Consider the following 26662-nt stretch of genomic DNA (forward strand, 5'->3'; position numbering starts at 1 on the left):
CGCTCTTCAAGGTGCATTTTAGGAATTGGGATGTTTTTCAAGATGGAGATTGATTTCTGGGTAAAAAGCCATAAGAATCGAGGAGCCACAAAATCGTGAAAATAAGAAAGACCCAATGATCTCAACTTCTAAGTCAACCAAGACAACATGCTGTAAAGTACTTGGAAAAATGGGAAAACATCTACATCTCCATGAAAACTGGACAAACTCCCATAAACTGAGGGAATTGAAAAAGGTCCAGAACAGCTACTAACTGGAGGGACTTAATCTACGACCTCCTGTAAATGTCACATTAAGAGAAGCGTCGACCGTAAACAGGAAGTTGTCAGCCAGCAGATGGCTCTAAAACTCTTCAGAGTTCACAGGAATTTAACTCACAAGCTGCACTCGGCCCTCTTTAGCTCTTATATTTGATACCAGTGGACAACAAGGCAAGGCAAGGCAAGTTTATTTATATAGCACATTTCAACAACAAGGTAATTCAAAGTGCTTCACATAAAACCATTAAAAGCATCAAAACATAAGGCAAAAGAAAAGGAGATTTAAAAACAATTAAGAACATTCGTTGAAACATTAAAAACATTCATTAAAACACTAAAAAGCAGTGTAAGAAATAAAATACAGTAGTAAAATGCAGAAATGCAGAAATTGATTAATATCCTTGAATGTGGTTCAATTAAAGGCAGCAAACAGAAAAGTCTTCAATCTTGAATTAAAGGAGCTGAGGGTCTCAGCAGACCTGCAGCTTTCTGGACTTTGTTCCAGATATGTGGAGCAGAAAAACTGAACGCTGCTTCTCCATGTTTATTTCTGACTCTGGGAACAGAAAGTAGACCGGTCCCAGACGACCTAAGGGGTCGGGATGGTTCATAAGGTAGCAGCAGATCAGAGATGTATTTTGGCCCTAAACCATTCAGTGCTTTATAAACCAACAGCAGGATTTTAAAGTAAATTCTTTGTTGGACAGGAAGCCAGTGCAAAGACCTCAGAACTGGAGTGATGTGATCCACTTTCTTGGTCTTAGTGAGGTCTCGAGCTGCACCGCTCTGAATCAGCTGCAGCTTTCTGACAGACTTTTTACAGAGACCTGTAAACACACCGTTACAGTAGTCCAGCCTACTGAAGATAAATGCATGGACAAGTTTTTCCACATCCTGTTGAGACATAAATCCTCTAATCCTTGATATATTCTTCAGGTGATAGTAGGCTGATTTTGTAATTGTCTTGATGTGGCTGTTCAGTGTTCAGGTTGAGGTCTGAATCCATAACTACACCCAAATTTCTGGCTTGGTTTGTGAGTTTTAACATCAGAGATTGAAGCTGAGCGGTGACTTTCAATCGTTCGTCCTTGGTACCAAAAACAATTACTTCTGTTTTATCTTTGTTTAATTGAAGAAAATTCTGGCACATCCAGTTGTTGATTAGTTCAATGCATTTACCCAGCCCCTGTATGGGATTATAGTCCTCGGGTGATATAGTTATGTAGATGTGTGTGTCGTCTGCGTACTTATGATAACACACTTTGTTGTTTTCCATAATCTGAGCTAGTGGAAGCATGTAGATGTTGAACAGAAGAGGCCCCATATTGAACCTTGGGGAACACCACATGTCATTTTAGTACATTACAAAGAGTACATTAAAAAGATGCAAACACACTTTAAAATCTTCAGATCAAGCCCAGATGTTCACAGAGGAAGGGGTCGGCCTCACAGAGGATCTCAATCATCTCTGAACTGGCAGCTTCACCTTTCCTCCTCACGGTATCGACGACGAAACGAGCTTTGTCGCCCTTGTTTTGCATCTCGTCCGCCGACTCCCTCTCGGAATCGGTTATCACCGTCTTCTCAAACAGTTTGTCCAGCAGACTTTTGAGCACGGGTCCCGAGATGCCCTCGACGAAGCCGCTCCGTACGTCCAGCAGCCTCTCGCGAGCAGGGAGGTTCAGAGCGCTCGGCCCACAGGACCTTCTGACTCCAGCGGCAGAAAGACAAACTCGTCTTTCCCAGGCACTGTGGGAGCTGTCGCTGTCCCTCAAAAACAGCTTGATGTGTTTCAGCGTCGTCTCCCAAGTCACCTGGAACGATGGGAAGTAGTTGTCATAGTTGTCACTGTCAAACTCCGCTTCAGTTGGCTGAACCAGAACCTGGTGGTCTTCAGGACTCGCGGACAGAGTGTACTCCTGCTTCGGGTGCAGTTTACAGTGTGGGGACGTCTCGATGTAGCTCTCATCTCCTACTGTCTTCTTCCTGATGCGCAGAACGTCCCGGAGCACCACGTTCCTCGGTAGCAACAACACATTGAGGAGGGATTCTGGATCAGGGTCGGCTTGGGGCCTGTAGAACAGCAGAACCAGCGCTCGGACCGGGTCGGGGGGCGAGTCTCCGTCCTTGACGTTACCGAACGCAGAAAACCCTGTGACGCTTATGACGACGTGAGTTTCTGTCGCCTTATTTGGGCTGATGAACTCGACGCCCTCGTCTTTCACGTGAGCGACCGAGAGGAAGTCACAGCCCCCCGTGGAGCGGATCTCACAGTGCGGGAGGTGAAGGCCACGCACGGACTGCTGCTCACACTTGATGTCAAACAGGGGCCCCGCAGGCTTCTTGTAATACTGGACCAGCAGCCTCCAGTCCCAAGGGACGGTCCTGTAGACCACGTCCCCTTCTCCGCCCATGTGGAACACCAGGCCGGTCACGCTGCACTGGTACAGGCCTGGGCAGGAGCACCGGAACCAGAAGGTTTCGTCGTTGTTTTCATCAGCGGTGATGTCAGGTGTGAACTCCTCAGAGCTGCTTATTAACAGCGTGTCAGGTGAGCTTTCAGCCCGTCTGAGGGTCCTGATCTCCTCAGAGGTTATTTGACTCAGCGATGGCATGCTGTGAGAGCGAGACAGGCAGCTGGAGTCTCCCCTGCTCCAAGGAGGTTGGGGGTGACCACGTTCTGGCAGGGCGTTGGTGACGGAGTAGTTCAAGGCTGCAACATGTGAGTCAATTTCCATCAGGACATCGGCGTCTCCTCCCAGCTCACTTTCAGGCTCCACAGAGAAAAGCTCAGATGCATCTTGTGCAACGATTCCTCCGGTGCAGACGATCGAGTCCTGGAGGACTGTAGCTCTGCCTTGTGCACATAGAGGGCCAGCGACAGTTGGGGTTACGGACTGAGAGCGGCTGTGTCTTCTGACAGAGATGGATTTAAATCTGGAGCCACCATCATCTGTGTCTTTTCTGTTTGGAGAATGTAAATAAGGGTGTGATGAAGCACGTCTATAAGAACGATTTCCCCGGACAACCTGTGTTTGTTCCCCTCTGTGATAACCTGCAGCAGAGATGACGATGGAGAGACCACCTGCTGCTCTATTCATCCCCCTGCCCCTGACATCTGCTGCAGAGGAGGTGACGTTTTCTATCATTGATAGAGGTTCACATACAATGTAGTCAGGGGAACAACTGGTAGAAGGAACACAATTTTCATACTTTTGCTTTCCTCCGGAACTTTGGTCCTTTAAGACTTTCTTCTGGGGTTCTTGAGTAAAAGAAGGTTGTTGGGACGGAGGAGGAGCGTGAACCAGTCCAGAGTGTGTTACATCTTGAAGAGGATGCCTATCTCTTATGGGAACCATCTCATAGTCAGTGCTAGTCGGAGGAAGAGGCTCATCGCATGTGTCAGGCTGAAAATGGGGATTGAAAGGCGGATGATAAGACTCTTCACAAGCGTTCCCGAGGCGAGGGCCAGAAGTATCTCCACAGATCCTGGACAGAGCTCTCCTGATCGCTCTGGCCGCTCTGCTGAAACATGATTCTTCTCGCTCCCTTCTTGTGTGTTTTACAGCGGACACCATTTTTGCTGCGTTGTCAATAAAGCGTCCGAGTCAGTGGAGCCGAATGAGCGACAGAAGTCAGGAGATCACCTCGCTGCTCTGTTCCCTGAAATTAAAAAAATTAAATATAAATCTATTAAATTATAACTAACATTTTAAAATGATCTCCACTTTTAACAGCTGCAATATTGAAATAAAACCATCAATAATAATAATAATCCAGTAATATAATATATATGATGCTGAAATGGACCATTCTGCATAATGAGTACTTTTGGTACAATAAGTTTATTTTGATGCTAATACTTTACTTGTAACAGAGTACTTCTACATCGTTGTATTACTACTTTTACTGAAGTAAAAGATTTAAAATCCTCCACTGATGAGACGAGATGTGTCAGAATTGTTGAATCAACTTTCTATTTTCACCTTGACGAAGACTCACGAAGATGAATTATGTTAAGTCAATTTAAACAAATACACATAATAATAATAATACACACATTATAAGCTAATAGTCAGTTAAGGTAAATGCAAAAAGACGAGAGGAATCTTTATAACTACAGAACACGAGACAGACAGGAAATTAATCTGTGTCAGGAAATAACAGAAAAAGAAGGTTGGCAGCGATGGCAGAAGTATCAATAAAACAGTGTAAAAATACACCGTTTAAAGTAAAAGTAAAATGTAAATTCAACCAACCAAAAGTAAAAGTACTCTTTCTGCAGAGCTGTCCATTTCTAAAAAATACTACATTATATTATTGTATTATAATTATTGATGCATTAATGTTTTTAAGGTTACTTTGTCTGCCGGGTACTTGGTGAATTTGCCCCGAACAGAAATACTTCTTCATCTATATTATTACACCATCATTTATTTGATTATATTTTGTAATATTAATCTGAAAAGTAACTAAATACTTGTAGTGAGTATAGAGTAGAAGAGTATAAAGTGACAGAAAATAGAAATACTCAACTAAAGTACAAGAGCCTCAAAATTGTACGCAAGTAAAGCACTAAATGTACTTATAATAAACCAAACCTTCTAGATAAATACACTTCTTAAAGTCTTCATTTCTCACAAACACTTATTATAAGTTTGAGTATTTAATTAAGACGTTCTCTCATCAGTTTTGTCTCAGACTTACCGGTGCAGAGCTGCACAGTGAGTTCAATCTTCAAATAAAGAATAAATCAAATGTCAGAGATTGTTGGTGAGTCTGTGTTTTATTCTCTCATCTCGCCACTAAACACAAGAGGAATAGCAACCTGTCTGATGAGGTCTGAGTCTGTGGTGTTCTATGGTGGATTCCACTTCAGACTTCCTGTTGCTGGCGTAATAAAAATGCTTCTTCAAGATGAGCAGCGCTGCAGCGAAGTCGGACAGTTTCTTGCAGCTTTTAATGACGACGCAGGAAGTCACAGAATCTTTTTACATCCTTTCAGATCCAAGTGTAGACGACTTGTAGGTTGCAGACGGTTTGGCTTCATATACATTTGTTTGTTCATGTATATATGTGGAGATGTGTATGTTGCATTGTATTATATTCTTTATATGTCGGCAATGTAAAGCACTCTGGAGTTGTTGCTTGTTTTTATAAGTCATATGTAAATAAACTTTATTAAAAAGTGAAAGTTTAATGAAGGTAAAAGTGAGCTCATCAGAAGTTCATCCATTGATCTTGACCCCTTTACCTCCACTAACAGTGTTGGAATGATTACATATTTGACATACAAATGCAATTATTTAACTATTGCATTAATAAAAGGACACATATTGAAGTTCTATTTTGATCTATTTAATTATTCAACATTTATTGAGTATTGTCAATGTTTTTTAAAGACATGAGGCGGGCCGCGGCCATAAGCTAATGCTATTTGTTATAAGCACGGAAAGTTTTATCACATATGACATGGGACCTTGCAAAAAATGTAATTCAAATCACACATAATCTTGAATACTTGTTTTAAGGCTCTTCTCCTCCCAGCTAGTGAGAGCTAACAGCTAACGGTAGCTAGCTAGTTTACCGCATTTCCGCCATTTAACATTAATAGAAAACAGCTTCAAAAATGCTAATTTTACCGTTTAACAAGGTTACAAAACAAAACAAAACTTCTTCTTCTTACTGAATAAATTAACAATGTTTCCAGACCTAAAACCACTGTTTTCTTAGCGGCTGTCAGTTCGTTTTTCTTTCAAGTCGAACCGTTCACTTAAGTCCCACCCTCCGAGGAAATACTCATCACTGATTGGCTGATATCGAAGAATGACACCTGGGTAACCAATAAAGAGAAGACCAAGACAAGTTCAAAGACTGCTGTAAACATAGAATATTAGGATGCTGTTTTGAGGCTGAACGCTTGGCTTGAATGTAGTCGTTCGATTTTTATTTTAAATTTAAGTTGTACAGCTATTAGTTTCAATAATGAAAGAAATCTTGTGTTTTCAAATGATTTATTTGTAAAAAAGAAAGAGTTTTTTGTCATGTGTGATTCATGATAGTTTTTAACAAATACTCAATTTGGGAATCTTACAAAAATATTTTCCTCACTCAAGAAGGAATGATCCAAAAAACAAAAACAACGATATAAACTCAACACAACAGGAAATTAAATCCACGACTCAAAACTCTTCAATGACGACTCTCATCTCATACTTCAGGACCTTCTCCTCCGGGTATGAGCTGCAGGAAAAAGAAGGAAAAGTACAGATTTAAATCACACTGAAGGTCTACAACAACAGCACCAGGTGGTGTGGAGGTGTGAGAGGTAATGGAGCAGAACATGCAGCGTATTTACACACCATGGTGATGTTATTGCCGTTGAGGAGGATCTGGTCCAGTTTGGTTATCCTCCGTCCCTCTGGTGTGATTTCACTGAAACACAGATATGATTAATGAGTTAATTCAGGCTTAAAAAATCCTGCAATTCATGCAAAAACAAGAAGAGTACTTACAATTCTGTCACATCTTCTAGGACCATATCTAACACACGGAGTTAAGAACCAAAAACTAGGACAATATTCAGAGAAAACGGTAAAATAAGGCAGTTTATTGCAGTTATTATTTCATGTTTTTTCTGTCACATTGTAATAAATGTGGAAAGGATACTGACGAAGTCGTCGAAACCCAGCAGGGTGCCGACGATTTCTTTGTCGGTTTTCATGACGATGTGAATCCGGGAGCCGATACATTTGTCCACGAGCTCTAAAAGCAGAAACACAAAGTCAGATCAGGGACTCGGTCTTTATATTTTTGCACAATTTTGGAGGCTACCTTATAAATATTAGAGCGTGAAGGATTTGTTGAGCGACAGAAAAATCATCAGGAATTCTTTTAAATAATAAATTTGATCATTTAAGTAATGTTTTGAGCAAAAATGCTTTTTCCAATGTCAGGATTTGACGGCTCTTTGTGCATTTTTCACTATTTATTTTACATTTTAGTAACAAAATGATACATTTATTAATTGAGAAACTACTCGTAGATGAATCTATAATGAAAACAATCACTTTTATTTATTTTCTGCTGCTAAATACAATAAATCACGGCCAGTAAGCGCTTTATCGGACACAGTCCTGCAATTTTCATTGTCAATTAATCTGATTTAAGTCTTCAGATTGCTTGTTTAAACTGGACAAAAGTCCCAAATACAAGTACATTAATAATAATAAACAAGTATATTTATTCAGTTAATTGATTATGATGCCTTAAAACAAAGCAACACATTTAAATAATGTTCTCAGGCAGATCTGATAGGATGAAAATCAAAGTATTCAGACACTTTACTTAAGTAAAAGTACTAATACCACACTGTAAAAATACTCTGTTACAAGTGTAACATTGACAATGTTACTTAAGTTAAAGTATTATATAAAAGTATTCAAACTGTGACTGTTCCACTAATATTCTAGTATTAATTTACCTCCTAATAAGACATTTTGGTGCGAAGAAAATGTTACTTTAAATACATTTAATTATTTGTACTGTCAATCTGTATATGCTAATTAGTAAAGACAGCTAACGTTAATAATAACGAGTATCATGCGTTTGTAGCATGTGATGCTAACGTTAACTAGCTAACAAAACCTCTCAAAAAACTCCCTAATATCTTGAACTCGCGCTTCAAACTGCCACCGTCGCACTCTGACTTTTATCACTGATTCATAATCAGATATTTAGAAACAGAAACTCGACATAATTAGGAGTTTACAAACCAAGTGGGAGCAGCTGAGACGGATTCGTGGTCGGAGCAGCAGCCGCCATGTTCATTCAATGGGCGGCAGGCGGAAGCAATCGACATAAGAAGGCGAGTGAGCAGGCTAAAGCAATAGAGCTCAGACTCAATCATCGAATGACTATTTGCAACGGTCACAGATCCGTTTGAATTGTGTATAATTTAATCAGAAATCTATAAAAACACACGATTGAATGAGTGTACCAGAAACTGACAGGACCCAACAATGTAATTATGTTTTTCAATCTATTTCCACACGATGGCGCCGGTTGTGCTCGTGAATACATGACGTAATTATTTGACTGTAACAAAGATGACAGAGTCAAGGACAAGATGGATCCCCACCACAGTTTCTGTTGTCTGCCCGGTCCAGCGGTGGAAGTCAGTTGTTGTTTTATTGTTTGTGTTCTTTGCATTTACCAGGCCTTTACAGTTGAATTTATCCACTTAATTGTATTTACTGTGTCGACAACATGGTGATTTATTTAAACTTACATTTATTCATGGGACATTGTATTATTATTTATTTATTTTTAATGTTTGCCTATTTATATCTTGTTTTTAAAAATAAATGTTTGTACTTTTGTGAATAAAATGTTCTTTCATTTTCTTTAAATATACTTATATACATATAAGATACTTAAAAATATAATATATTTATACATATGTATATTTAAAGTATCTTTTTATTCAAAAAATAAAATTTAAAAAATGTATATGTATATAATTAAAAAAAATAATAATATATACTTTTCTTTTTGCCTCGCAAAGCTTTGACGAAGACGGAAGTGCGCTGCACTGAATCCTCTCGCTTTCCGTCCGTCCTCTGACACGCTCGAGACGAAGCGGAAGGAGAGAGAATCGTCTCCGCGGTGGTTTGTGTTCGTGCTCCCTGTCCAGCGGAACCAGCGCGCGCGCGTGTGTGTGTGTATGTGTGTGTGTGGAAGAGGGGGCAAAGAATCCGCTTTTGTTGGCCGTGTTTACATCCGGAGGTGGGGGTGTGGAGGAAGGGATGGAGTCTCACGGCAGAGACGAGCCGAAGGGACCGGTGCTGCACATCGTGGTGGTTGGATTTCACCACAAAAAAGGCTGTCAGGTAAACACGAACACCTGCTTCTTTCTAAGCTAACGCAGCTAGCTGCTAGCCTAGTTTACTCATAATAAAGACACATTTCCGCTTTTATTTCCGCACGGATTGACTTGAGTCTTTTCTTCTTCTTTTCTCCGTGTGTCAGTGCAAGGGTGATAATTCACATTAGCAGCAACATCAGCTGTTCGCTGTGGGCTCTGTGGGGTTATGTAACATGTGCTCTGCTGCCAGTTTGGGCATCTTTCCACTTCAGTGTTTTTCAACTGCAAGCAGCTCTGTGTGTCTTAATATACAATGTGTAGCTTCCCTCTCTGTTAGTCATCTTTTGGCTGATTTAGTACCCGGATATGAACAATGTGAGGATGTTTAGTTAAACAACAAATACTTTGAGACACTTGCTCCTCTGTGGTGTTTAAAGTATTTACTTATTTGTCATCTCTTGCAAAAGAAACAACAATAATATTTTCCTTAAAATAGTTTTGCCAGTAAAATATCAATCGTCTCGAATAGTCCTAAACTAATCATCAACTATTTTGATACATAATTACTCATTTAAGATGTTTTTCAAGATAATGAATGCAAAATATTCCCACGTTGCAGCTTCTCCAAAGTAAAGATTTGATGTTTGTCTCAGTTTTGTATCATAATTAACTGAATGAAACAGTTTTCGGACATCTTTCAGACTCAACAGATAGATAAAATGAGGATAAAGCATCTTTATAATAATGCAACATCGTTTATTTATCTAAAATTGTAGTTATAACGCAGCTTACAAGAGCAGGAAAACAAGTTTTAACCATTTTATGATGATATAAACAATGCCTGCAATCACAACTAACGTGACGTTTTCTTTCACAAAGCCTCAGCTTGGTTCCTTTTTTACAAAAACCACAAAGAAAAGCTCACATCTGAAACCTGTTTTTACTTTTAATCTACGTCCTGAAGCCTCTTCTCATAATCGCCTCCTCTTCATCACATTAACGGGCCGAGCTGGCGGCTCAGAAGCAGCTGCTGCATGAAGGCAGAAGATGAAACAAGACTTTGTTTTTATTTTAGAATGAGACCCTACGAAGCTCTTTGTTTCCCCTCCGGGGGAGGAGGAGGTCATCTGATCGGGTCAGCGACCTCCTGCCGGGTATCAGATCGAGTTCTTGGCTCTTTAATCCGTCGGCTCCGTCTCTTTCAGCCTCCTTCTTCTGTTCACCGTCTGCTGTGTGAGATGTATTCACATCAGTTACTGCAGTAAAAGTACTAATACTACACTGTGGAAAAACTGTTTACCTCTGAGATGTAGTGGAGTAAAAAGTACAATATTTACCTTTTATTTTGAAAATCAAGTCCACAGAGAGAACAATAAGACAGTTAATTGATAAGTTAATTAGGCATTGCAAGCGTTGTAACACTCTCTGGATAAAGATACTGTGTGTAATTAGTTTGTAACTATGAGAAGAATGCTGTTAAATACCGCTAAATGAAACTGTTACCAGTATAAAATCCTGATTTCTTTAAAACAGAAGTATGATAAGGAAGAGCTCATGCAGATGTGAACATGCGACTCTCTGTCCTGCAGGTTGAGTTCTCGTACCCGCCGCTGATGCCCGACGAGGGTCACGACAGCAACCTGCTGCCGGAGGAGTGGAGGTACCTCCCCTTCCTGTCGCTTCCTGACGGAGCGCACAACTACCAGGAAGGTACGTCACACAGATGTTTATATATAAAATATAATAAAAATACACAAAACATAACAGAGATAAATAATATCAGAGTGCAGGAAGAGGCAGAAACCCACTGGGCTTATTAGAAGCCTCCACCGACAGAATATTGAAATGATATTAATGTTAATTAACACCTATGAAGGTTTCTGTACTATAATAGCAGAACGTATCAGTGAGTTTATTCTATATCCTTTGTTTTATATATATTTCAATGTTTATATTTATTCATAAACATCTAAAGCTTTTGGATCGATGACGACGTTTCTGCATCTAGACTTGAAACGATGAATATTTTCTGGTTTTCTTTGTCTTCTATTAAAGAAAACTGAATATTTTATACAACTTTCTGCCTTTTACGGACCAGTGGAATAATGAAAGTAACAGTTAGTTGCAGCTTTATTTGCGTCGTTGCTACAAATAGCTATTATTTACTGTCTTTGATTAATTCTGAACTCCATGTTTCTACTGTTCACCTCACTATTGTCCCGATGAAGGAGACTTCCCAGAGTTGTGCCGTGTTTTTGGCTTCTGATGAACCTCTTTAATGCGTTAATCTGTGATTTAAACTGGACTTCCTGGATCGTCTGTGTTTGTGAGGGACCTTTCTATAGAGAGAAACGTTTTATGCCACCCTGAGTCTAGAACCTAGAACCTAGTTTAGCAGCGGACAATAAACAGGTGAAATAGAGACTTCAATGTGTTTGTTTGGGTGAAAGCAGCAGCAGAGACTCGGTATCCAGGCTGTAAAGAGAGAGCAGCACTCTGCCGTCATGTGACAGTCCTGTGGTTCACCGCTGCTCCTCATGCTGTCCGGCGAACGCAAACAGGAGGAACTAAACCAACACGTAATCAAACACTGCTGTCTGCTTTATGTTCGGTGTCTTCACGTGTCAAGAATAAGCAAAGCGCTCCCAGAGCAGGAGATTCATCCGCCAGCCTGAACGAAGGAGAGATATCGGCTCAAACTAGCGATCTGTCTCGCAGATCATTTCTTAATCTTCTCGATCCGTGTCGTGCGTTTCCTCATCTGCTGTGTGCTTTGTTTCTGCTGCTGCAGCTGTTTGCTGATATAAAAACACAAAGCAGCAGCGATGTGAGCGGCTGCCTCTGCACTGCGGCTCATAAAGACGGCAGTCGCACTGATACAACAGGGTGTCGGTTACAGAGGAAATACAGTGACGATCAGCAGAGTCATCACATGAGCACACACACACACACACACTTTATGAAATAAATGACAACATAATTCGTCATTCTTACTCGTTGCAGCTGTTCTATAAGAATCATTTTTCATGGTTTTGTTCCAACGTTCATTTCAGTCGTTTTGCATCTTTTCTGCTCTTTTTTTTTAAACTTTATTTTTCAATTTCTATACTTCCTACGAATTCAAAACAGGTTTTATATTTTGGTTGTTCACCATAGAAAGCAATGCAAATACAGATTTTTGAGTGTGCTGTTAAATGTGCACTATTATCCCACAATGCAATGCTCAAAAAGGAAATGGAGGAGCTTCTTATAGCTGCAAAGTATTACAACAAGTTGCTTGAGAAAGAACCCTGAAGCAGAGAGGTTGGAGGGTTGTGTTTTCGTGGCCTGGCGCTGCTCAGCGTGGACCTTCTCTGGTTAATCTCTGACGTCCACACTCTGACCTTTTGATGCTCCAGACTCTAAACACGTCACAAAACGCTCTTCATCCTTCATCCTCGCGTGGAATGAAGGCCGATCGCAGAGCCTTTTACTTCACTTCTCCCACAGTGTGCTTTTGCCGTTAAAGGGAGCTTCAGGCGATCTGTGATGCGATGTTATAGTTTGTATTATCGAGCAGTAAAAATCTATACTGTTCCTCACTTGGATCTATGGGCTTGAACAACCACTCGTAGCGCAGAAGGTTTCACATTTGCAGTTTCTTTTCACTACATTAGAACAATTCTTCTGTTCTGTTTTTGTGTGTCAGCTGCCAGAACGGCACTGTATTCACGAGTTAAGCTTTTAGGAAATCAAACCCTGGTGACGAGCTTTGACTTCGCTAAAAGAATGATTTGAGGTTTTCTATTTATCGCTGCAAAAAAAGGTGAATGTCTCAGACGTCCAGAGTGTCTTTAAACGCACCAAAATGGATCCGTTTGGAAGGCAAACAGCCCGACATCGCCGTCAAACTAAATGAAGTGGAAATAAAGATAATATTGAGTTTCTATTGATTTAAAACAGGCTGGGACGATAAAATGTTATGATTATCAGAGTAGTTGCAGGTTCATTTTCTGTCGATCACCTAATTGTTTAGTCCAGACCTCAACATTATTACTATAATAGCACATTTACATCATTAATATTACCACCAATACATTGACATAACTATTACATTTATAAAGGTATTAAAAGGAAAAGCAGCAAATCTGAAGTGGTTTTTGCATGAAAAATGATTTTAATAACAAATAATCGACTCATCTTTTCAGCTGTTCTTGTATAAAACTGTAAGATAGTTTAGTTTATAACAAGATATAGATGAGATGTAGTAGAGTAGAAGTATTAAGTGGCGTGGAAAGAAAAAAGTACAAGTACCTCAACATTTTTGTGTAATAGTAGAGTAAATGCACTTAACTACATTCCACTGGTTGTATTTACTGGACTATTAAACCGTTTCTAACTAATGAATAGCTCGTTAACTTCGTCCGGTTTATCCGGTTTGTCCGCTGACAGTCTGCTGTTTGAACAGCTTCTCTCTCTCTTACGTAACCTCGTCTCGCTCTGCAGGAGCTGCAGCTCATTCTGCAGTGAAATCCTGCAGGAAAGCAGTGCATTGCTTAACTTATTTACTCCCTGTAGGAAGTATTTGTTACACTTCTTATTACGTTACTTTTGCATTGCTCTGCATCACCGCCTGAGATGCAGCGTACGTTAAACCTTACACACGCCCATGTATGAACACAGATCCCTGTCTTAATAGACAACACACACACGACTCTTTTTACTTTGAGTCTGTGCTGCAGCAGCTCTTACAAATAAGTACTGTGACATACTACTTTGTCGTAACGCGGACGTATCTTCCTCTGCACAAAGGATTGTGGGTAAGAAAAGCCAGAAAAGCATGCTGGCTTGCATTCTGCAAAATGTAAACCGGGTGCATGAGGACTCCCTGGTGTTTCTGGTATTGGGACATGATAAATCCTTCTGTGGTGGATGTTAGTATGTGATATTGGAATGCACAGTTAATAACAAAGGAGAATCGAGGCGGCACCAGCAGAAAGGGATTAAGCTGTTTTATAGATGGAGCGCTGCGGAAACGCAAAACAATTCAAAGTGATTCACGGAGACATAAAAATATATTAGACACCGCACCAAAAGAAAACATTAAAATGAGATTTAAAAGACAATAAAAACAAAAAAAGAAAGTGAGAACAAGCAAATAAGTAGCTATAAAATTAGAAAAGAAAAGTGAATTAAAAAAAAAAGCAATAACAAAAGATGAATAGTTACAGATCTTCTTCTTTCTTTGCAGATAATTGAAGAACTTAACGACATAACTGTTGTGTAAATGTAGCTGAGGAGCAGTGAGGCGTTACAGATGAACGTAAAGAGATTACAGTTCCTCTGAGCGGAGCTCACACATGATGTATCTGCGTACGAATGATCGCATCGTGTCGTTTATTAATGTGAGTAATCTGGTTTTGTGTTGCAGACACTGTGTACTTTCACCTTCCGCCTCGTAATGAAGACATGAAGTGTGTCTACGGAGTTTCTTGTTATCGCCAAATAGAAGCAAAGGTCAGACACATCATTGTTTTTTACAGAGTCTTAGCACATGTGTTTATATATATATACTATATATATATATATATATATATATGTATATATATATATATATACTATATATATATATATATATATATGTATATATTATTGTTTTTAATCCGTCTTCAGGCTCTGAAGGTGCGACAGGCTGACGTCACGAGGGAGACGGTTCAGAAGAGCGTGTGCGTCCTCAGCAGAGTGGTGAGTCTTTCATCTTCACCACATAAAAAGAGAAGTTCTCTTTCATGCGTCCCCACAGATTTAAACTTTGAATGCTGTGAGACAGGATGAGCCGTTAGAGATTCTGACTGTAACTTCGGTTAATTAATACGTTTGGAAAAGTGTTGGCTGACTTAGGTTACATTGTAACCTCGGTTCTCTGAGTGAAGAGACTCTCCGGGGCTCGAGCCCAAAGCGATTTGGTGGGAAACTTGAATAAGTCGGTTGTTTAAAGATGTTTTCACAGCAGCATGAAATAGATATAAGAGATGAATTATGAGCTGTTTTCCTTCCTAAAGATTCGGGGACAAACGGGAGTCATGGTTGAATGTGATGAAACATTTAATGACTCTCTCGCACATGTTTTGTTTGTTGATTCCCAGCCTCTCTTCGGCCTGCTTCAAGCTAAACTACAGCTCATCACACACGCCTACTTCGAGGAGAAAGACTTCTCACAGATCTCGATTTTAAAGGTGAGAATATATAATCTTGACGGAAACCATTTATTTTTTCCTGTCATCGCCTCTTCTTGACTTCCTGTTTGCTCGTCCCGCCGTGCAGGAGCTGTACGACCACATGAACGGCTCTCTGAGGGGCTCGTCTCTGGAGGGATCACAGGTGTATCTAGGTGGGTCCAACAAGCACAAATATATATACTTTTATATATAAGTAGTGGATAATAAAGCAGTCTTTTGCAGCGTGTCCCTTGAACTCATTTCACCCCGTAGTTTGTGGTTACTTTAATGTGCAATAATGATTAAACTGCACAATAACTCAACTGTGAAATGCTCTTCCATTAATACTGCTTGAAACCTGGACACTTAAATATTCTTATTTATGTTTAACACACTCAAAGGATCCACTTTGCAGGATTATTTTATTAACTTTTGTTATGTTTTGTGTGACATATTTGAACATATTTCTTGTTTTCTTCTCATTTACTTGTATTTTCTGCATGTATTGCATTATATATTGTAGAATTATGTACAAAATTTACATTTTAAATAGCCCTTTAATAACAATAAAACAGAATCTATTGCATATACTTAATACATAAATAAAATGTTACAAAAATTGTAAGTGGGACACAAAAATGGAATTAAATAAAGTAAAAACAATACAATAAATAATAAATGAAAATAAATAATAAGTGCGTGGTATAAAACATATACAAATAGTCAAATACAATTTAAAAATTCCAAATAAATACTACAATACAATATTAGTGACATTTTTCGGTACATATAGGTTAATAATAATGTACTTTGACACTAGTTTGTGTTTTTTATTTTCACTTTCACGCATTTTAACTCAAAATAGTATTTTGGAAAAAGACAAAGTGTTGTAAATATGTGTAAATATTTCAGATATTTATTTTTTGTGAAAAATATCTGTGGCTTCCATGAGAAGATCTTCCTTCATCACATAAATACTCACCGTAGGTGTAAGAAGATTCATAACATAGAAACAGATATTCTATAAACGGACCATATTTGTGGTTTTGAGTCATGTGATTGTTGTTATTCCTCATTTGTTGATGCTCTGTTTGCTTTCTCCCCTCAGGGTTATCACCAAGAGATTTAATTCTACACTTTCGACACAAGGTAGAGAAGTACAGACGAGCATTAAAGTGTCTGCTGGTTGCGTAATAGTTGTTATGAAATAACTCTTTCGTGTTTTACCTTCGTAGGTCCTCATCCTCTTCAAGCTTATTCTGCTGGAGAAGAAGGTACGATTAACAAACACATGGTTTCTAGCGATTCAGAACTTTTGAAACAAAACGACACTATAAGTTTGATTTTTGTTGTTGTTGTTGTTGTTTGCAGGTCCTCTTCTTTGTGTCTCCTGTCAACAGACTAGTGGGAGCTCTGATGACGGTTCTATCACTGTTTCCAGGTCAGAAACTCTCTCCTCTTGCACTTTAAACGAGGCCTTGTGTTAGGATGTACAGCTGTTTTTCATGCATCTGTACGGATAAAAAAACTGTAAAAACAATGGGTGAAAAGTCTTAAAAAACAGGGTATTGATTAATACAAAAATGTCATTATAAGGTCACAAGGCTTTAATAAATCTGATTTAATTCAGGCGAGTTTAAACAATGTCTCATTTCTTCTGAAAACGTCTCCGGTCTCGCTGATAAATCAGTAAATATCTGAATAGTAAAAACCTTTTAAACGTTTTAATCCGTGCAGGTATGATCGAGCACGGCCTGGTGGACTCGTCCCACTACCGGCCTAAGAGCAGCTTGACGGAGGACCTGACTCTGGTGGAGAGCGTCTCCGGAGCCGAGGAGTTCGTCTCCGGAGCCGAGGAGTTCGTCTCCGGAGCCGAGGAGTTCGTCTCCGGAGCCGAGGAGTTCGTCTCCGTGTCCGTCACCGACATCGCCAACACCGAGCTGGAGCTGGAGGGGACCGCCGCCGCCGCCGGACCCACCGTGGAGTCTCTGTCCTCCGGGAACAGCACGGAGGGGGACAACCACCTCCTCAAGCCGCCGTCACGCAGCTCTCCGGAGTCCTCGGAGAGCGACTGGGAGACTCTGGACCCCAGCGTGTTGGAGGAGAGTCCCAAAGAGGCCGCCGAGGGGAAAGAGACGGATTTGCTGCTGCCGGACGTCTTCGACTCCGAGACGGGGACGCCCATCACGGTGCAGCCGCAGCCCGCCGGTGGCCAGGGAGGGGTGGTCCAGGGTCTGGTGTCCGGTCTGGAGGAGGACCAGTACGGCCTGCCGCTCCCCATCTTCACTAAGGTAACACTCACGATAGAGGGTTCTGTTTGTGATTTAGATTTTGTCCAAACTTTATTTTCTACGTACTTTCCCCCCTGTGAATTTTCTCATTTTCGTCCCCTAAAACATCTTAGACAGGTGTGTGTGTGTGTGTGTGTGTGTGTGTGTGTGTGTGTGTGTGTGTGTGTGTGTGTGTGTGTGTGTGTGTGTGTGTGTGTGTGTGTGTGTGTGTGTGTGTGTGTGTGTGTGTGTGTGTGTGTGTGTGTGTGTGTGTGTGTACGTACACAGTTGTACACGTAGTGACCTTTTCCCTTTCCTTGCCAGGGCTACCTGTGTCTGCCCTACATGGCTCTACAGCAGCATCACCTCCTGTCGGATGTGACGGTGCGCGGCTTCGTCGCCGGTGCGACCAACATCCTGTTCCGCCAGCAGAGGCACCTCAGCGATGCCATCGTCGAGGTAAAACATCTTTATTTTCTTTTTTTTAGTCGTAAAAGTTGTATATCCCTGACGGTAAATACTGTATGTTTTGTGTGTTTTTTACAGGTGGAGGAAGGTGGAGTACACATCCAGGACCCGGAGCTCCGGAAGATCCTGAGCCTGACGACGGCCGACCTGCGCTTCGCCGACTACCTGTTGAAACACGTGACGGAGAACCGAGACGACGTGTTCCTGGACGGGACGGGCTGGGAGGGCGGAGACGAGTGGATCAGAGCGCAGTTCACCCTTTACCTCCACTCATTACTGTCCTCTGCGCTACAGCAAGGTGGGAAGACTCACTGAGTGACTCAGTCATTCACTCAGTCATTCACTGGGTCACTTCTTCATTGAAGTCACGATGAGTTGATTCTATATAGATACTTGTGACTCGTCTTCAGGGACTTTTTCTAACAATGACGGCCGACTCTTTAGAGGAAATGACAGTAAATTTAGTTTCACTGACCTCGAACATCTCCGTTTATTTCAGACAACGAGAGGCTGCTGGCCGATTACGGCGTTCCGTTCGTGACGGCCTGGAAGATCTCCCACAACTACCGGGTTTGGTTCAGCAACAAGCACCCCGCCATGGCCGCTATCACGCCGGGGTAGGTGGACAAAAAACTCTTTAGTGACGTATTTTAGGCCGGGACCTTAAAAAAGTATTTCTACTCGGCAACATCAAGAGTGTCATCTGTTTCAGCTCTGTAAAGAAATACTTAACCCGCTGTAGAGAACCCCATTTATTCTTTTAGCCAACATTAGCATCGTGCTACAACAATAATACATTCAACCACCTTTTTACAGGTTAATTAAGATAAAATGTCATGAACTATCGCCACAAAATGACTATTTGTGTATCAGTTATTCACCTTTTTTACTTTGAATTATTGAAGGAAACTTTTTCTTTCATGTCTTCACCGTGAACGAAGAATCCCAAAACAGAGAAAACGAAATGGAGGCAAAACTACTAATAGTAATACCGGGGAATTGAGTATATTAAAACTTTGTACATGTATATTAAATATACAAAGTAAAATGGGTAAAGTATTGGTGTTTAAAGCAAACGCATTGCTGCAAAAACTATCTTCACAGCCGATATTGTGACATTTGTTATTGAGAATAATCTCACGGGTTTATTGATTGAGGATCTATTAAAATAATCATGTTTTTAGATAAATTAATACGATTAAATTCTCTTTCTGTAGACACCCGTTCCAGGGCCAGTACAGTGTTGCTGACGTGAAACTACGACTCTCGCAGTGAGTACTCTCTTTCATTCCTTTCTCACTCTTTCATCGCCTGCTTTGTACAATCATAACAACTTTAGAGACACGGAAGATCAGAAACAACAACATGTCAGACGTAAACAAACACAGTGAAATGCAGAGTCAGCAGCAGAGCTGTCAAACCTCGTCGGGTCACATTATTTTTATGGAGCTCACCAAAAGATGCATGTTGCTGCCCTCATGTGGAGACAGGAGGAACCTTTAAAGACATTTCACAGTGTTGTGCTCCTTTTAAAAAAGACAATGAAAATATCTACTGTAAAACCTCTGAATGCAACCATGTTTTTCCTTTTTTATTTAGTCTTTTAAGAACATTTCTCCTGTGCTTTTACTTTGAAGGAGACATTCTACACTCTTTTACAACCTTAAAACAGCTGTTAAAATGTCAACAGTATTGTCTGACTTCATGTTCTGTTGATTCGTGCGCACAAAGTATTGATTTAAGAGCAAGGATTAAGTTGTTTAAGAGCAAAAATGTGTTTTTGTTCTCCCTACTTCCTGTTAATTCTAAGCATTACTCCAAAATAAAAGACTGGAGGAACATAATGGGAAAAAGTTAAAGAATATATGTGTAACAATATCTTTATTGGAAGCAAAAACAGTTAAGCAGTAAAGAAAAAATGTAATTAAAGATTAATTTAAAGGGACAGTGCGTGGGATTTGGCGCCATCTAGTGGTGAGATTGCAGATCGCAACCAACTGAAACTTCTCCCGTGTGTCAAGCAAGTAAGAGAACTACGCAAATCTAGAGCCAGTGTTTGGTTTGTCCGTTCTGGGTTACCATAGAATTACGGTGGTGCAACATGGCGTAGATATAAACGTATCCTTCTAAGCTAACGGAAACTAAACTATTCTTGTTTTCAGCGATTGGTGGTGACAGCCTCGTATCAGCTGAACTCATTAATTATGAGCGAGTTTCATTCGCAAAAAAGAAAAATAGAGCTGGAGACTTTCTTCAACTTCAGCTCTGGTTTCGTTCCAGGAAGTTTGGATGAAAGTTGACTCCGACCACAGCTGGAGCGCCGCTTCTAGTGTTACGTGTCGGATAAATACACACACACACACACACACACACACACACACACACACACACAGCTGAGTGTCTTCATCCCTAACTTAGCTGTATGCTCTCACTTTACCGTCGGGGTGTTCGGTGGCATTGGCCGCCGTGAACTTTGACGTAAATCTTCAGTAAACAAACAAACGGTGGAAGAAAAACCTTAAACTGGGTTTTAGTTTAGTTTATCTGAGGCGACATTTAAATCATAAGTGGAAGAAAAGATACAATTCTGTAATAAAATGTGATTAAAAAGCCACAAAGTGAGCCACAAATAATTAAGTTTAGAATATGACACAAACACGTCACTTAGGTAAGAAAGTAGGGAAGGAGTAAGGAAGCAAAGAAGGACGGAAGGGAGGAAAAAGGACAGCAAGGAAGGAAGGATGGACAGAAGCAAAGATGGAAAAGGATAGGAAGGAGATAAGGAAGGAAGAACAAAGGAGTAAGGAAGATTAGAGGGATGGAAAGATGGAAAGAAGGACAAAAGGAAGGAAAAAAGTAACGTCAGGAAGGAGAGAGTGAAAGAAGGAAAGGAAGTAGGAAGGAAGGACAGACAGAAGCCCACAGACATAGAAGGAAAGGGACAGAAAAGAAAGAAGGAAGGACGGCAGGAAAGGAAGAAAGGAAGGCCAGAAGCAAAGAAGGAGGGGAAGGAAGGAAGGAAGGAAGGAAGGTAGAAAGGAAGGACAGATTGAAAGAAGGAAAGAAGAGAAGAAGAATGTGAAGATGTCACCTTGGCCACTTGTAAACTAGTTTAATAACCTTTTTATTAGACCATCAATTAATCAATAAAATAATCGTTAGTTGCCTTAATTGTGTTTTAATGTTGCTGATTCTTCAGATTCTTTGAGTCACGAGTGGATTTTTAAAAATCGTGGTGTGTTCAGGGACCAGGAAGGAGGTGAAGGGGTACGGCTGGCTCTCCACTCTATGAAGGGTGGTGGTGTAGGGGGGGTGATGAAGGGTGGAGGGAGAGGAGGGATTCAGGCAGGAAGTTTGGCACTCGGCCATTGGAGTCTTCTCAGGAATAAACACTTCCCATTTCCTGCCTCGGCTTTGTGTCAGAGCTCTAAAACAGGACGGGGATTCAGCTGCTCTGGAGAGCCGTGTGAGAGCTTTTCTTTTAGAAGACTTATTCAGTCATTTAACAACATGTTGCCGGTAAACACCAGTGCTTTTACTTTGAAGGAGAGATTTTTCCTGTCACAACACTCTTTTAAAAGTCTTAAAGATCCGTTAAACAATATGGATTCGTGCACACAAAGTTACTGTGAGGAACTTTTACCCGGTCCTGAAACCAGTCTCAGTTTAGTCCTGATCCTCTATGTGACCCCCATCAGTAAACGAGACCATCAGAGAGAAGATGGGGGGGACAGACGAGAAAATAAAAGCTGCAAGTTGAGTCCATCCACTCTCTCTATTTATAAAAAAAAAAAACAGGCCCTACGCTCGACTCCCTTGTGAATGTGCTGTGTTGCATGTGTATTATGGAAACACTGGTGTGTGTGTGTGTGTGTGTGTGTGTCCTCGTCATCGGTTGCCGGACAAAGAGCAGCCGGTGGCAGCGATGTTCTCAGAAAACAGGAGTCATGTGACGAGCTGCAGGCGGACGCTGGCTGTGAGAGGATCTTTCTTTATTGTCAGCGAACCACAGTGCGCCGCATAAGGAGCTGTTTATTTGGGTCAGCCAGCGAGACGGAGAGTCAGCATGTCCTCTCCGAGCGTACACGGTGGCTCGGGTGAAATGCTGCTTTCTGTTACGGATTCTTGGAAGCTTTTTCGGCGGCTTGGTGGCATCTGAAAACAGATTTTTGTTTCCATTTATTCCACCCAAAACCTCAACAGCTACAGAGTTATGAACATTTATTTCCATGTTGCTGCACGTGCAGGACATTTAAATCAAGGTTCTAGATTCCTCTGCTTTAATTCAAACACATTTAATTTACATATATTGAGATCTTAAGTAGAAGTTAGAGACCCATTCTGGTGTTTCTTTGATCATGTTGAATAATACATGTAAAATCTAATATTTAATATTAAATCTAATAAATTCCAATACCATTATAATATATACAATATATATATATAGTATATATCAAATTATAAATAATATATATATATATATATATATATATATATATATATATATATACAATATCATTTAAAAAATTATATATGTGATATATTATTAAAAATAGTAATTCATACGCTCTGTGTCACGTAGTCTGATAAAACACCGTATCCGTCACACACTTTGGTTTCGGGTTTCCTTTTTACAATCTTTCAGATTAACTCGTTATCAAGAAGGCGACGGCATGTTGAAGCTGATCTCTGCAGTCTTTACTATATTTTCTCCTTTCAATTGTCCAGATTAAATAATTTGGCTCGTTAGAAGGCGTTAAAGCACAGAGTGACAGCTGCTGACACGCATCCACATCCGTCTTTTTTAACCAGGCTGCTGTGAGATTCCTGCTGAATGTCAGTGGGTGTGGTGGGGGGGGGGGGGTGCATGTGAAAGGTTCCGCTTCGGGACTTGCACCAGACTGCTGTTTTTAGCCGTGCATTTGTTGTGAAACGTAGCCCATCGCTCGTTTCCGCTTCTCGGGGTCAGCTTCGAATCATCTGATGCAACACCTGCTGCTCGACCTTCTGCCGTTACATAATCCCCTCTTCACAGGTCGGGCCGCAACATTTAGGAAACAGCATTTCTGTGTTTGCATACGTGGTTTGTGAATCCTCCTCTCCTTCATTGTCCGCTGCAGCTCGATGCAGAACAGCGAGAGAGGGAAGAAGATCGGAAACGCCATGATGACCACCAGTCGCAGTGTGGTGCAGACGGGGAAGGCAGTGGGTAAGAAAGCTCAGAAAACAGGCCCCTAAATTAGACGTTATTCAAGATGGCGTCCAGTAAAAAAGGTGAAAGGGATCCGTGTCTTGACCTGTTTGACTCTAAATGGACCATAAATTACTAAATGAACATCATGCTGTATTGAAGAAGACTTGAAACTAGAGATTGAGACCATAAACTCATGTTTACAATGTTTACTGAGGTAATAAATCAAGAGAGAAGTAGAGTCATTTTCTCATAGACTTCTATACAACCAGAGGAGTCGCCCCCTGGTGGACACTAGAGAGAATGCAGCATTACCGTCTGAGTAAAACAAACATTTATTTACCTGTTTTGTTGGTGGCGTCTCTACTGTTCTCCTCTGCTCTCAGGTCAGTCCGTGGGCGGAGCGTTGACCAGCGCTAAGTCGGCCATGTCCTCCTGGTTCTCCACACTGGCCCAGCCGGCGGCGGTGACCACCGATGAGCTTCCGGAGCCCGCCAAAGAGGTCCAACCCTGAAACCAAACCCACCACCAGTCCCACCAGACTCTGTCCTCGTCCTCTGACCCTTCTTGCTACCATGACGCCTGAGGGCTCAGTGGACTTGAGAGATGCTTTTATGAAGGAGGAAACAAATTTGGTGACTCCCGGTGCGACGCTGGACAGGAAGGCAGCGCTGCCATTATAATACCCGTACAGTCCATATCCACTGTGAGGCAGAGACTGCCCGGCGCTTTTGATCAAAAACCCAGAAATCTTTCAGCAGGCTGCAAAATGTCTGACCGCCTGTTTTGCATTTGCTGGATGCTTCTTTCCTGTGAGACACTAAGGACGCCGTCGTTAGGGTTTTGCAGTGTTCTACTCTTTTGCTGCATATTTCTAGAGTTTGTCTATATAGCCGACTATTTTGCTGACGGATAAATCACAGACAAAAAAATATTTGACAGAAAAAGCATGAGCTCTGGTACCTTGAAGATATTTCGGTTTAGATTTTAAATTCAGTTCATGTTCAGTGACGTAATCACACTGTGGTTGATGTGGTAACTGCATGAATTCTCACGTAGAAAAAAAACAGTTGGATTGACTCACGAAATGTTGAAACTAACAATTATTTTCATTTATTTTAACGATTATTAGTTTGTAAATGTCAGAAAATAGTAAAAAAAAAAATGTCCTGTGCTATTTCCGATTTGACAGCTATGGAGCAAAAATAAATGGTCAAAAATATATCGGTAAAAAATATTGTTAGCTAAATAATTTAAATTCAGTGTAAACAAAGATCCTCAGTAAGTTATCATCAGTTGGTTAAAAATAAATTAGCAACAGTAGCCGAAGCATTTTAGCCGGTAAGAAAACGCTAACAAACTTAGCTAGCTAATTCTACTTTAATTTTTTTAATTTAAGTTTGTTTGACATAAAGAGACATTAAATCATACACATTTACAGAATGCCCATATTTCCAACATGTTTTTTAATACATAAAGATATAAGCACGGTGTCTTTAAACTACTAGCTAGCTAATTTCGTTTGCGTTAGCTTGCTGGTTAAAAATACTCTCTGTCTTATGCTGTGTTCACACTACGACGATTTAATTGTAATAGAGCATCTTTGTTATCGATAACTAACCAACCATCAAACTGTTAATGACATTTAATAATATTCAGGAGGGCTAACGTTAGCCAGCTGTCGATATTATTGTCAGGAGGTGGCTTCAATTGCCAAAGTTTCTAAATCTTTGCCTCCAAAAATCTGGACCGTACAACGTTAGCATTTGCACTTTGTTTGGCTAACGTTAATAATAATCCTTGTGAATTTGTAAAAGAAACATGAATATAACGAGCAGACTATTGCTGTGTAGCTCGTAGTGTGAACGCAGCATTACAACATTATGGATGATTAACATTAACTGAAATGGGAAGATTAGTTTTATCACAAACGTTAGCTTTAGCGGGGTAGCTAGCTTAAAAGGCCGGTGCTTAACGTGTTTAGCTAACTGTGTTTTCAGCTAACATTGTTAGCTAAATAATTTTAGTGGTTGGTGGTGCTTTTTTTTTACCAACGTATCGTTACTTTAAGGAAAAATATAAAGCTTTATATTTCTATTCACGCTTTATTTTAAATATTTGAGCGACAGTTTTATCCATTGACGTATTCATTTATGCTTTTTTCACTTAGACTTAAACAGTCGAAACACCCTAAGATATTAATTTTAAAGATGTAAATAAATATAAAAGCTGCATATTCTGACATTTTGTGAAACATGCAACATAGAATGTTTGGCATTTTTCTTGATAAATTACTAAATTTCGAAAACTCAAAATTTAAAACAACTGTTACATTTCCTGTTAAACGTGTTTCTCTCCGTGTGTGGTAAACTACACCAACATAATTACAAAATCTGAATGCCGTTACTGCAAAAACCACAATGTCATTACGTAAATCCTTGTGTACCTAATGCCTGATTTAGTGCCCTGATCAACGTGATGAAACACCTCCTTCAACTATGAGGGAACCTGCACCCATCTGTGTGTTCGTCAGGCACCCAGGCCTTTTTATACTATACGTTAGGAGAACTATATTTAGTACATTTAAAGTCGGATAACTTATTTATTTGTTTGTGTATAAACTCATAGATATCCATGTTTTGTCATGACAGCACTGGAAAAAGTCCTTATATCTGTGGACCCCTGTTTGCACAAAGCAGCCATTATATTCTATTTATGTGAATCTTTATCTCGTATAACTGTAATCTTTGGAGCTGCTTACCGGATCTTTTCCCTCCGTGCTTCAAATATTCAACAACAGTTGGATTAAAAGTGGATCTCGTGAGCATGCTCTGTCCAGTCCAGTTTTACAGCTGTAATGAGTGTCATCCTTATGTCTTTAAAACTGTTTTTAATGGTTTATTTTCTTTTGTTTTGGGTTCTTCATACTTTAAAAACTTCTTTGGCCATTTCGTGAATTTTTTATTTATTTCTTGATTAAGTAAAAAAAAAAAAATATCGGCTATTAAAAGCTGCTTTTTCATTTCTTTTTTTGTATTTAACAGATATGAATGTATTGTGAATTAAAAATTCACGGACTATTTTCTTGACAGATGCTTTTATTGTATTTGAGAGGAAGTGATGCTATACTATATTGCTGTATTAAAAAAACTTAAATAAAAAATAAACCGCAGTCTTTTATTTTTAGGAGATGGTGATGTAGAGGAACATTTCTTTTATCCCTTTGGGTACAAATGTGTCTGGGTTAAAAAAAGTAGGTCAGCCAAACAAAGTGTGTGTTTGTAGAGAGGGTTGTTGTTGCGGTGGCACCACATGGCCGCACAAAAATGTAACCAGGTGTTGTTCGACAATTCGGCAGCATCATAGGGACACGAGAGCTCAGAGAGCCAGCAGAAAGTAACACAAGTACA

General features: G+C 40.2%; 3 protein-coding genes across 5 annotated transcripts; 1 reads left to right on the forward strand and 2 right to left on the reverse strand.

The window, feature by feature from the left end:
- Positions 1-1666: 1666 nt before the first annotated feature.
- Positions 1667-2998, reverse strand: LOC142937769 (caspase recruitment domain-containing protein 8-like). Its single transcript, XM_076080852.1, has one exon. The coding sequence runs from the start codon at positions 2996-2998 to the stop codon at positions 1667-1669; it is 1332 nt and encodes a 443-aa protein (XP_075936967.1).
- A 3259-nt stretch (positions 2999-6257) lies between these two features.
- On the reverse strand, positions 6258-8162 carry lsm5 (LSM5 homolog, U6 small nuclear RNA and mRNA degradation associated). Its single transcript, XM_076080472.1, has 5 exons — positions 8036-8162; positions 6930-7025; positions 6776-6803; positions 6623-6695; positions 6258-6503 (listed from the first exon to the last, which is right to left on the reverse strand). Exons 1-5 carry the CDS (start codon positions 8088-8090, stop codon positions 6471-6473), a joined length of 285 nt encoding a protein of 94 aa, XP_075936587.1. The 5' UTR covers positions 8091-8162; the 3' UTR covers positions 6258-6470.
- Positions 8163-8898: 736 nt separating this feature from the next.
- On the forward strand, positions 8899-26419 carry avl9 (AVL9 homolog (S. cerevisiase)). 3 transcript variants are annotated; one of them, XM_076080765.1, is made up of 17 exons: positions 8900-9151; positions 10202-10393; positions 10716-10836; positions 14537-14622; positions 14779-14850; positions 15252-15341; positions 15430-15496; positions 16432-16472; positions 16559-16597; positions 16695-16764; positions 17061-17614; positions 17918-18052; positions 18140-18359; positions 18561-18678; positions 19279-19332; positions 23182-23270; positions 23639-26419. In XM_076080765.1, exons 3-17 carry the CDS (start codon positions 10740-10742, stop codon positions 23764-23766), a joined length of 1860 nt encoding a protein of 619 aa, XP_075936880.1. In that variant the 5' UTR covers positions 8900-9151; positions 10202-10393; positions 10716-10739; the 3' UTR covers positions 23767-26419. The 3 variants fall into 3 exon arrangements, with proteins under 3 accessions (XP_075936878.1, XP_075936880.1, XP_075936879.1); XM_076080764.1 differs by having other exon boundaries at positions 10202-10359; XM_076080763.1 differs by lacking the exon at positions 10202-10393 and having other exon boundaries at positions 8899-9151.
- The last annotated feature ends 243 nt before the right edge of the window (positions 26420-26662 follow it).

The sequence above is a fragment of the Anarhichas minor genome, unplaced genomic scaffold (assembly GCF_050575085.1).
Source record: "Anarhichas minor isolate MPS153535 unplaced genomic scaffold, ASM5057508v1 ptg000074l, whole genome shotgun sequence".
NCBI lineage: Eukaryota > Metazoa > Chordata > Actinopteri > Perciformes > Anarhichadidae > Anarhichas > Anarhichas minor.

Excerpts from the sequence above, each read along its gene's own strand:
- LOC142937769 (XM_076080852.1), bottom strand. The coding sequence starts at position 2,998 with ATGGAAATTGACTCACATGTTGCAGCCTTGAACTACTCCGTCACCAAC.
- lsm5 (XM_076080472.1), bottom strand. The coding sequence starts at position 8,090 with ATGAACATGGCGGCTGCTGCTCCGACCACGAATCCGTCTCAGCTGCTC. Across the intron at positions 7,026-8,035 it reads GTCTCAGCTGCTCCCACTTG|AGCTCGTGGACAAATGTATC; the intron begins GTTTGTAAACTC and ends TTCTGCTTTTAG. Across the intron at positions 6,804-6,929 it reads GGGTTTCGACGACTTCGTCA|ATATGGTCCTAGAAGATGTG; the intron begins GTATCCTTTCCA and ends TCCGTGTGTTAG.
- avl9 (XM_076080763.1), top strand. The coding sequence starts at position 9,068 with ATGGAGTCTCACGGCAGAGACGAGCCGAAGGGACCGGTGCTGCACATC. Across the intron at positions 14,623-14,778 it reads ATCGCCAAATAGAAGCAAAG|GCTCTGAAGGTGCGACAGGC; the intron begins GTCAGACACATC and ends ATCCGTCTTCAG. Across the intron at positions 18,360-18,560 it reads GTCCTCTGCGCTACAGCAAG|ACAACGAGAGGCTGCTGGCC; the intron begins GTGGGAAGACTC and ends CGTTTATTTCAG.